The sequence below is a fragment of the Solea solea genome, chromosome 6, assembly GCF_958295425.1.
Source record: "Solea solea chromosome 6, fSolSol10.1, whole genome shotgun sequence".
In the NCBI taxonomy this organism is placed as follows: Eukaryota; Metazoa; Chordata; class Actinopteri; order Pleuronectiformes; family Soleidae; genus Solea; species Solea solea.
Genome location: NC_081139.1, coordinates 15,678,991 through 15,691,553, shown reverse-complemented (window position 1 = coordinate 15,691,553; position 12,563 = coordinate 15,678,991). Strand labels below are relative to the sequence as shown.

Sequence of the window (12,563 nt, the reverse complement as noted above, 5' to 3'; positions counted from 1 at the left end):
CACACTCCTTATTTATATGTATTACCGTGTAATAATGTTCAGGAAAACTAAAAATATCTCACATTGCTTCTTGGAACAGAACAGTACATTTTAGAATTGCCATTCTGCAGCAGTGATAGACTCACTGCGTGGAAATTTGTCTTTTTCTGTCTCTTTGTCCCTGCGTAGGGCCACTCCCAGATAACACTTGATTTGTCAGCACTGTGCCTTGTTTTAATCTGCCATTCTGATCAGGCAGAGGGCAGAACAGCCGTAGTCCACCGAGGTCTCGATTAGAGTTTGTCAGATCTCTGGAGGACACGATTAGAACAAGCTAATTAGGACAGGCAGAAGTTTAGGAAACTTTGGAGAGGAGAATCAGAGGAGAGAGAACTCAAAGGGAAGCAAGAGAGAAAAGTGTGTGTGCGTGTTAGAGAAGATGATACCCCTGAAAATCTACTATAATGGAAAGGATTGTCATGTACAGCAATGTAAAATAGTTTTAATGTAATAAATTAGTTTTAATTGTGAAATATGTTTCTCTTTTTTTCTCTCTAATATCTCAATCACAGCACAAAACATGTTGGACCACCATGTTTAGAGTGAGCTGAAGGACATCCAGCTGCAATGCGACACTTCACAATTAAATGTTGCTAAATTTCACACGCTGTGCCTTTAAAAAAGACTTTATCAAGACATATTGTAAGCTTGTAGCAGTCATCCGTATTGTACATTAAGTTACATAAAAAGGATGATTGTCATATGTATAGTGTCCCCAGACCCCAGATTGAGTCAAGACACCCAAAAAACAAATCCACACAACTTATAGTTTCCTATGAACTCATTAATTTCCTATCAATCAACTGGTTAACCAATCCCACTGGTTGTTTTCTGGTTGGTAGGTCAATACAGATTATTTTAGACTAGTGAGATAAGGCTAAAGTGAGGATTCCCTGCTAAAACTCAGCATACTGTTCAGAGTTTGGCCAGTAAGTCCCAGGTTTTATTAAAACTGCATTTTTCATTGACTTTCTTTGGTTCTTACTTCAACATGAAAAAATAAAATATCCAGTAGTATTTCAGTCTTCTGCATTCTCCATTGTTTTCCTCTCTTGCCTGGATCCTGCCCACTGTTACATCAGTGTCTTATGTAAGAGCTGCGACCAAACACGAGCGTGGGGACAGCAGGGGAGCATCGGTAGGTCTTATCATCAGCAGCAGCAACACTAAGTGAAACTGTCATTGCTTCCTTCCCCCTTTTTTTTGTTATTTTTTTTCTTTTTTGTACCCACGTACTCTCGCACTCATGCAGGCACGCCGGGTGACCAATTAGGGTTAGACAAGCAAGCGGAAATATTGAAATAAATAAACTAAAAGATCGTTTGTGGCCTGAGGCTCGCGTTGCTTGCATGGTGAAAGATTAATGCTGCCTCGCTGAAAAACTAAACCCTCTAAAGGGACAGTGGAAGTGGCTTTTTTCTCTTCTGAAGCACTGGTAAAAAAGAAAAAAAAACGGCCTGGAGACGCCTCCAGGCCAGAGGAGCACCGACCGAGGAGAAACGAGGAAGAGAAGAAGGAAAACAAGAGCGGAAGAGAAAGCAAAAGAGGAAGGCTAACATATTGCAGTGACAGTGGCACATAATTGCTTTCACTCTAAAGCACACACCCTCACGTTGCTTGTTTTAAATCACTCAGCTAGCCCAAACACTGTACTTGTGAGACAGTAAGTGCTAAAATAATAATATCGGACTCCAAATCTACTGTCAAACAGAACTGTCAAAATCTACTGCATATTTAAAGTAGAGGCCAGTCTTTGCTGTTGTTTAAGCCAATAAAATCTATGCCATAAGCCCGGCTTTATGAAACAAGAGCAGCATCTTGCAGTTACTTCTGCTCTAATGTTTTTTCATTCTCCTGCTGGTAGAGTAAGATGCAACTCCTGCAGATGTTTCACATTGAAAGCCTCTGAGCAAAAGGAGAAGCAAAAGCACTTTGCGCTGTAGAGGAAAAATGTGTTGCAGGTGGTGCTGAGTTTCACTGAAAGCCAATTAATAGAGATCTAATAAACAAAAGTATAGCAACTGCACTTAATTAGTATGCACTTCAAATAGTAAGCGTTACTCATAGCAGCAGCGAAGTGATTATGAAATGCTTTTCAGTTGTACTGACGTAAATTGCACTTTGGAAATGTCCATTATACACTGCTATAGGTTAGTATAGAGTTTGCATTAAAAGCCTAAGTCCTTTATCAAAGCGAAACCTAACTTCCCTGCAGTGTGGGCAAATCAAAGGGGAAAAAAAACAACAAATTAACAGTAATTTAGTTAGACTTTCTCAAGTGTTATTATATTGCGTTAGACACGTCGTCTGTTTGGAGAAGGAGACAGGAGAACCTGAAGGTGAAGGATGCATTGTGTTGCAGTCAACAGGGACAGCAGAGAACATACATTGTAGTCCCCTTAAATAAAGTACAAGTGACAACAGTATGCTGTATATGAATATTTTCAGCGGTTACTTATGCTCTCAGAGTCCTTTTGAAAGTGTAACCCAAACGGTTTATCGTATGCTATGCAGTGTTTTCATAAAGCCACCGATTCCTTCTCTACTGTGTCTCTTGTCTTTGTTCAAACACATGGACACACGTCTCCTCCGGAGTAAATGCACATATACTGGATTTATTTCTTTTTACTACTGATGATGCAAACTCTGAAATTGCTCTGATCTTTTCACTTCCATAGAATGAAAGAGCATTGACACATGGTGGCAGATTTTCTCGAGTATCATAGCTATCATAGAAATGACTGGCATTGCTTCTGTTCTCACGGAACTGATGAGATTCTTTGTGAAAAAAAATTTCGTTGAGATGTGTGTGTTTTGTAGCTCACAACATTCAGAAGTGTTCAGAATCTCCAAGAATCTTACCATTTATAACCTTTTACCTGTTAAATAATCAGATTTGGAAGGCAGCCTTTTCAGTTGATTTCAGCACATCTAACAGTATTCTCGTGAAAGATACAAAACTTGACACCTCACTTACTAGCATTTTGCTGCTACTACTAGAAAATGCCCATGCCTTCAAAATGTTCCTCAGCATGGTGCATGCAAAGATGCACTGAAGTATTCACAGTGAAAGACTCATACTGGTTCTCACAGAGAAAGAGTAGACAACCACACAGACACACACCTGAGTAGGCCCAGTAGGTCTCCTCAGAGGCAGCTCTCCGGAGTCGCGCCCCACCGGCCGTTGCTCTGTCAGGGTTGAGGACAGGAGCTTGGAACTCGGCTTGGCTTCCTGTCAGTGCTGCAGGGGGAGGAGAGAAGAAACACGGGGAGAGGTGGATTAGTATAAACAGCAGCAGAGCTTCAGCAGCACTTTTGAGGCCGGCCTGGATATCTGTCGGCCAGGATGACAGCCAACCGTGTGCTCAGCTGTCTTACTACGCCAGCTGCCTCATAATGACATTCACAGTAGAAAAAAAAAGGTCAACAACAAAGAACAACTCAGTGGAACGCAAATGTCTTGAAAAGTCACCGAAACACCTCGTGTGTCTCGTAGTGCAGAGCTCAAGTCCATGATAAACATCATCACGGTAGACCAAAATTGTTAAATATTAAATAAAAAAAGAAGAATAAAAAGGATGACAATAATTAGAGCTTCTCTCCTGAACCAAGTTGATTCTGATTCACAAGATGCTGGTTTGCTGTGACAACAGAGGACATATACTGTCTACGGCCAATCGCAACACAAAAGTATATGGGAAGAGGCATGTGGAAGTGTTTCTAGTAGACTAGACTTGTTTTTTTAAACTATAGAGGACAAAGAAACAGAGACAAATCCATAGATTCCACTTATAGCCTAGCTGTTCCAGCTCATGATCAAGCAAAACCATCTCAGTCAAGTCTCAAATGACTTTGATAGTCTTGCAAGATTTGTGCAGAGCATAGAGGAAATAGCAGATATTAAAAGATCACCCCGAGGACTTTGTGAATCAATTTGAATATTAATGTTTTATTGTGCAGTGTTGTTGCTACTTGAACAACATGTACAGCATCAAGGTCCTGTTTGTAACAGTAACATTTAGCTCATTACCCTGATCAGTCAGAAACGGAATAATATACTGTAGTTAACATCATAAGATTCATAACTTCTGAAAACATGAAATCTCTCTCCCACTTGGGAGTGACACATTCAAATGGAAAAATCAAGAAACCCTCTGCAGGACTTGTGTAAAACTTCAACTTTCAGGCTGAGTGACCTTCTTGATCCCTGCTGAAGAAAAGGCAGTAATGGAACACTTTGCTTCCCTACAGTAGAAGACAGTATTTCTGACAGCTCCTCCCATAATAACTCCACTTGTGCTCTGTGATTTCAAATGGTTCCAAATTAGACTGAGAGAAAACAACTGAAGTGTTCTCACCAGCTGAAGGGCCAATCCAACTTTCCACGGATGGTGCATCTTATATGCTTCAACCAATACACAACAAAAGTCTAAGAGACATTTTCTCTCTTTTTAAAAACTCTACTTCATATGAAGTGTTTGGCAGAGGGAATAAAAGTAATTCATATTATCGTATTTATTACATGTCCTTACCATGCATGAAAAATGAGGTTTTTTTCTGCTGATGACATTGACGGTACAACAAAAGAGAGAATGAATGTGCTCTTGCAAAACCAGGCAGAATGAGAATGAAGCTCAATACAGCAGGCAGAACAGCCTGTTAAACCACCATTGTCATATGCAACATCCTACTTCCGTGTATCATTGCTTTTTTTTTTGCTTTTTTTTATTCACACAAGAGTACATGTTTACCTGAAAGCTCAAAAAAAATTATGTAGTCTATTTTGGGAACTTGTGTGATACTCGCATGATAATTGTGTTTATACAGGGCCTTTTCTAATGTATAAAACAGATAGCATTTACACAAACACATAACAAGGAGGGGAGGGTGTGCATTAAACGTTTCATACAATAAACTGGTGCTAATGCTGATTAGAGGTGGTATGATTACATACAGAGGCACAACACACGCACACACAGATGGACTTGCCATATGCACAGACGCACCCACATAACACATTTAATAAACAAAAACACGATACATGCATCTGACTACCCCCAAATCCACATCCACACAGCTGTGTTATCTTAACTGAAAAACACAAGAAAACAACCACAGCTGTGCAGTCTTGGGACAAGTTATATTATCAGGCTTTTCAGGGCAGGGCATATCACTATGTCAACATACTGAGAGGTATTCATAGTTTTTTGTATATATTTTGTATGTAAATGTATATACTTCAGGGGAAATGTAAAAACACCCAAAACAACCTGTTTTAAAATGAATGTACTTTTACCATTTGCAATTTATCAATAAAATAGTAACACAATAACTAAAAAAATAAATAATACAAATAAGTCAAACAGTTTATATCTAATACCCTTCTCAGGTACTTGTGTGTTAAAACTGTACTAGACTGACACACTATTACAAGTATCATACGCGGGAGGTTTAGAGACCTCTTTTTTTTTTCATTCTTAGCTATTAAATTAGTTCCACGACACAATAAATGTGTTCTTCTATTCAGCTTTGGGGAATTATGACCCAAAGTTTAATAAATTAATAAAACCCAATCAGGATTTAAATGTTATTTTGCTCTTGAAGGAATGTCCATTTACTGATATTAATCCATGTGAGCAACTGTCAAGTCTGTCATTTATCCATTAGAAAGCACCCAATGGTTCACTTTATTCTTCCAACCTAAACTTGGTTTGTTTTTCACTTTTTCATTGTCTTAGTTTCCCCAGGTGTGTGGCACCAGGTATAACTGCTACTTCACATCTGACCCCACAGTTACCAGCTATGATCACATGACTGCAAGGAGGTGTGTGTGCTTGTGTGTGCCTGATAGCTGAGCATCACACTAGACATCCACACAAAATATGCGTTCATTTAAAAAAACAATATTCATCTCTGTTGAGAGCAGTGTCTTGTGTACATATTGAAAGTAATGTCTGTTGATAATGCATTAGTGTTAACTCTGGTCATGCATCGTTTACCATTCAGATGTAGGAAAGTAAGAACAACGGTTTATTTTCTTGTACCGAATGTCTGTTTCTGACAGGAAAGGTAACATTCACACTACAATTTTACACTGTGAATTACACCAAACAAACAATGCTCTGGAGATTTTGAGCCCCTACAACAGAGATGCTGCTTTGTCTGTTCTAGTTAGAAAACTCAGGGTCGGTGGGTAAAATGATTATGCAGTTATTACCCACATTTCCTTATTGTCTTATATAGTTGTAACTTGTCTCTCAGGTGAAATGAAAAGCTCTGTTACCTTCAGTTTCACCTTGCCCAACAGTTTCAAAAAACCCTGATATTACTTTTCAAAATTGTTATTTCTCATGTGAGCAGAATAGACAATCAGCTTCCTGTTTACATCGACACTGCCATGCCCAGTGTTCATGTTCAGTTCAGTTCAGTTCAATTTGTTGCCAGACTCAAGGTCCAAATTATTGAAAACAGACATAAATAAAAGAAATAATTACAAAATGCAGCAGTTTACAAAAAAAGAGAGCCATACCAATGTTTCCACATGTATGACTGATGACGCACGGCACCAAACCTGGGCTTTGACAGCCGCATAACAATGACATTCAATGAATTATTCAATCAAGAGATGAATTTATGCATCAGATTTTGCAGTAAAGCTTGAAAAGTGTTGACTCCAGCATTAGAGAATGAACTGCTGCACCAAGGTTTCTTGAGCAATATCCACAGATAATCATTAAAGGCAACCTGCAATTTATGTATGCTGGCTTTCTTAAAATTAATCCACAAAGTCAGAGAGTACAAGCTAAAATATAAGATGAAGAAAAAGAAATGGACGGAGATACAATAATAAGAAGTACTGTGGAATAAATAAAGTGGCTCAAATCATAAAATTAAGCTAAAAGATTAATTAAATGATAGTAGTGGTAATAATAGAAATGCTGCAAAAGTCTCCAAAATGCAACCTCACTTTTCAAATTAAAATGGGACCTAAAGTGTTTCCAAAAGTCTCAGACAAACTCTGCAGTGGTGTCGAAGTAATTTATATATAAATATTTGCATTAGAAATAAAAATAAAATCTGTTAGTGTGGACTCAGCCTTAAACTGAAAACAGATATCGACCACATTGTGATGGAATGCAAAGTCTCCTGCTTTTTTTGTGAAACAGTGTGGAGGGAGATTTAAAGGCTCAGGGTGAACAAAGGCTGAGCCTCAGTTTCAATGACATACACCACTCCACCACCATCCAGTCCTGTTTTAATTCATTGGGATGTAAGCACGGCTCATGTCTGTGAATGCCAATGGGAGGCACTTGTATGGCTTTTCTATGAATTACATTATTGATTTCCAATACTGCTCAGAACAGAAAATGTAATTATGCACAGACCCTGCCCTAACCCTCTTCATCCTCACCGAACACATGTTCGCTTTTCCCTTCCCCCTTTTTTCTTCCTCGTCTTTCACTTGGTGCCTTTTTCATCAATTTGTCTTTCCCTCTTGCCTTAAGTAACCTCCACCCCCCCTCCCCCCCTTACCTGACCTCTCTACAGCCTCTAAGTGCATTGGTCTTCACTTATATCATGATCACAAAGGCTTATTTCCAACACAGATGCATAAGCAGGTTTGTTATCACCTGAGCAAGTTGTTCTATCAATTAATCCTTATAAATAAGTCAGTACATTTCCATGCACTCCAAGCCCTGAAAGGGGGAGTAAAGAGTAAAAGGTGCACGGACACACACTTTCCTCAGATCATGAGTGTTAATAACTAAAATAATAAACATAAATTTCAGTACAATATCACAACATGTACCATTTTCCATATTAGACATAACTCCAAACATAAACAAGCATCAGTAGATTCTGTTGAAATATTACCAGCGAAAATGTGCATCAACATAACATATGTCGTATTAACATTATGTATTTTCAACTCACAATGGCAAGACAAATAAAAGATAGTAAAGCTCAGTAAATTAAAGTGGCTCATTTGAGATAAACAAATAAAATAATGCATAAAATGAAAAATGAAATACAGCAACTTTAAACCATACAATGCTAACACTCCAACTTACTCAGTAAATTCATCATTTAAGTATAGTAAAAACACAATGGCCTAACATTACACACAACAGCAAAGTTTCCCATAGCTACAGAGTGCAGTGCAGCTAGCATCGCAACAGGTTAGCTCATGTGGCTCGTTTACTTGTCGTCAGGTAATTAACTTCATTACACTCACAATACACGGACATACTGCGTTACAAATAGTATCCTGAGAACGTCTACACATTAAACTAACACTAAAGTAAACAACAACTCTCATTATGAGGGACTCATACCTGAAAAGGGGAGTAATGAGTAAAAGATGCACGGACACACACTTTCCTCAGATCATGGGAGTGAAGTGCAGCGTCAGGTAGCTCAACAGCGCTACGCTTCCCCTACTGTTGCCCTCAGGTAATTACAACTACTTTTAATACTGGTATTAAAATGGCATTTTGAACATAAAGCATAAGAAAATACAAAAATACTGTACTCAAACTGCTATGACAGTCAGTAAACATTATTAATTCTAAACTATTCAATACAATGAAGATTACATCTATTACAATATGGAAAATACTCACACTAAGACATTAAATGTTACTCTGCTGCTGATAATACAGATTATTCAGTCTGCTGGTAATTCAGAGCTTCTTCCAAAACAGATCAAACTGTTTGAATTACTGATACTTGTAGTTTGTTAGTTAGAGGACACAAGTAATGTGTACAAATGCACAGTTATGAGTCTTCAGGCAGCAGACATCTGTGTCACCCTTTGGAAAATGTCAATAGTGAGTTTAAACAAAATTTTATGTCAACTTCATTAACAAAAAGTCATGTGTCCAGTGTAGTGTAACCAATTAGATTTTATTGTGATGCAATGTCTAGTAATTATGACGAAAGCAAAGGGCATGGATTAAAGGGTGACAATATGCACGGCAGGATGATTTTCAGATTGATGGATGAACTCCATGCAGAAAGGCCCTTGTTCTGACCGGGTTACAAATGATTACTTTTTTAGTCATTTCACAGTTATGCAAACAATGTTCCTTTGAAGGAAGTGCCCATTTTCAGCCATGCTACAATCATTCTCTACATATAACCCCACACTATAGATGACATGCCAAAAAAAAGTCTGGTACACCTGCTGTTACAGTTGTTTTATTATAAAGACAATAAAGATCTGGATTTTTCAGGACATTCCGAACATTCTTATGTATTATTCACTGTTCCATTAATTCATTTCTGTCTTTATTACAGTGTACTGTATCTGTTAGCCCATTCTTCCCCATGTCCCCCTCTCCTTTTTTCTCCATTCACCTTTAAATCTCAGTTGTGTTCATTCACATGTGTCTACCTGAGCTGACGCCCTATTAAGGTGAGTGGACAGATCCAAACTGAATCCATTTCAAAGAAGGGGGTGGAGGGCGCGGGGCTCTCCTCTGGGATCCGACCACAACACCAACAATGTTTAAGTCAGTGACAGCGAAAAGAGGCAGGCGAGCAAATTGAAACCAGAGGTGAAGGACATTGAAGGAGATGAGGAAGGAAAGGAATGACAGATGAGAAGAGGCAAAGGATAAGAAGGGGCAAAAAGCAGAGAGATGGGCTTAAGGGGAGCAGAGAAGGGGTGAAGGAGAAACCCGAAGAGGAGGAATATAGAGTGAAGAGACAGCATAAATAAGAGGAGGAATTAAGCACAAACGCTAAAAATTACAATCCTCCCCTAGCAACAGTTACCGGGTCACTGATTGACAGGCCACGGCATGGCAACCAGTTGGCAGCAGAAGAAGAGAGAATGATTGTTTAGTTTGGGGAGGGGGGGCAGAATTGACAGAGTTGAGGAGAGGAGAGGAAAACGAGGGAAAGAGTGAGGGGTGGTAAGACGTACATTTTCTCCACAATTACAAATCACACTGGTGCATGTGTCAATATTAATTGTGCAAGCAATTATTTCATATTCTGAAAGACCAGGATAGTTTTTTTGTTTGTTTATATTTGGTTTTGTTTCATACACATTGTATTATATTTTTCTCATTGTTTCCCACCTGAAAAAAATACCTTCAGGGTGCATATATATATATATATATATAGATAGATAGATATACAATTGATATTACCATATTGGTTGACTTACTGGTTTGTGTCTGATCTGTGAAAGTCAAATGAAATACACACAATAGTTTCATGTGGATTATTTATTTCTTTAGTATTGTTGCCCACTGATCAGGACTAGGATCAAACTGGGATGCACATGAATGACTGAAACACATCATTGCTACATGTCAGGAGCAGACATCTGACAGAAAGCAGGCACCCAAACTTTCATTTTGATTCAGCCGGGTAAATGGATCATGTAGAAAGCAGTGCTGTCTATCTGTTGTGACTGGAGGGTTTTGAAAATTGTAACTACATGGTCTTTGTTGGCAAAAGATAGGGAGACGTAAACTTGAAATTCCAACAGATTCTGAAACGATCAGAAATCAGATATACTCACACATGTTCTTCTCTCTAATCTCCAACATGCACACAGTGGAGGGTTTTGCAAACCACGACACATCACACACGACAGGAGGATATTATGATTATCATGCCACAGGGATCTGTGGTGTTTTCATGTGGAGATGTCAGTATGACTTTGCAATGAGAGAAAAAAAAAAATCAGGAGTGTGGGTGAGGTGGTCAGGGAGGTGCAGTCATAACTGGGTGTCTAATTTTCAGTGAGAACCGGGGGTGAGATTGTCGGTTTGAATATCTGTCAGCAGCACAAGGACAGCTACCTTTAGCCTCCAGGGCAAGAATGTGTACCATTACTTGTCAGCACCATCAGCTGCTCTGGGACAGAAAATATCGTCATCACACGCAGAATACATATTCTGTATTAATTACAACAGACACCTGCCGACATGAACATCTGTACATTCAAGTCAAACATGCTCTCATAATTTAACATAATATCGTTTTTTTTTTTTATTACAGCAAAAAATGTGTGCAAATAACAATACTTTGCAAATGAACTGCACTGTCAATTTAATTTTGTAGGAAACATATTCCCTCAACCGCCTTTGACAGAATGAGGGAACGTGGGCGATGATAATCATTTCCCGGTTATGTATTTAGTAAGGCACAACATGCACCTGTGATGGATTTCATAAAAAGACACTGGTATGTTTCTGTCTGGCAGATTTCTAACTCTCAATAAAAAGCTCCGAGTGGGTGTGGAGACTGCAGCAGAACAGGGGTTTTACATCTTAACCTGGTTCTCTTTTGGCCACTGATTGTGTATATACTTCTATAAACGTGTTGGTCAGTGTTGTGTGCATCACAGCAGCGGGGAAGAGTGATCCAGCACATGCCCCCTGCAACCAAACTATTAAGCTGCTATTCAGAGGGCAAACGATTCATAAAAAGTCATAAAAAGCAGCCTATAATTCTGCGGCACTCCAAGCATCACCCGAGCTCACAGAGCATTCTCTCTTTATCTGTAAGAAACTCTAGACTCATCTCTCGTGATCACACCTTCTCTCTAAAGCACTTTAAAAACTCAAACTAGGCCCGAGCATGTATTAGTTTCTTATTCCCGATGTTTCTCATTGTGCCATAACTATAATTAACATCTCTGACTGTACTGTAGTTTCTAATGAACATTTTCTATGAACATTAACTATTTCATTTACCATTGTAACCATAATATGTTACTTACTAATATAAGTTGTTTTGGATAAAAACACTTGAGAATGTCCTGTTTGCTGAACACCACCCTGCTCTTGTTGAGAATTTCGCCTCAAAAACGATGTAAATATTCATGAAAAAAAACAATCCAAGAGAGAATAGGTTGCTTACGAAACATAATAATTGAGAATGCAGTTTAGTTGAGTGAACATGTCAGAATTTGAGAAAATGTGTTACATATTTCCCCCATTTGATTTCAACTTCATTTGTTTATTTATTTATCTTTATTTGCATTTACATTCCATCCATCTCTCCCCCTCCATTTCCCCCTGAAACTAAACCCTCGTCTGTCAGAGCTCATCTACATCCCTGCAGCACGGTGAGAGAGGAGGAGACATACAACAAGCCGAGCCATCTGAGGAAATGCATCAACTGTCCTCGAACCACTGAAATGTCACACAGGCTGATTGAGGATTGCAGGAGTTTGTTTTTTAAACTGTCACTGACACTCTCATGTCGACCTATACATGCACATGCATCTGAGCATGAATGCAATACACAAGTATTTAACAATATCATGATCATACTCATTTAATGTGTGTGTTTCTACAACCGAAATAGGACTTTTATGTATACATGTTAGTCAGACTGACTACACTGACAGACAATGCAATTGGAAGTCAATTACCATTGCATTGCAATATTTATTTTTTTCCCACTGTTGCACATTTTACATTTTATGTTTATAATATTTGTTTGTATTGCTGCTATGTTAAAACAATTTCCCCTTAGGGATGAATAAAGTATTTCTA

General features: G+C 38.6%; 1 protein-coding gene across 1 annotated transcript in view; it reads right to left on the bottom strand.

Moving 5' to 3' along the window:
* LOC131460626 (receptor-type tyrosine-protein phosphatase gamma-like) overlaps positions 1-12,563 on the bottom strand; it is a 355,572-nt gene that overhangs the window by 265,744 nt on the left and 77,265 nt on the right. The window contains exon 2 of the mRNA XM_058631264.1: positions 3,164-3,280. Within this exon, the coding sequence (XP_058487247.1) occupies positions 3,164-3,280 (117 nt within the window). The remainder of the gene's footprint in view (positions 1-3,163; positions 3,281-12,563) is intronic.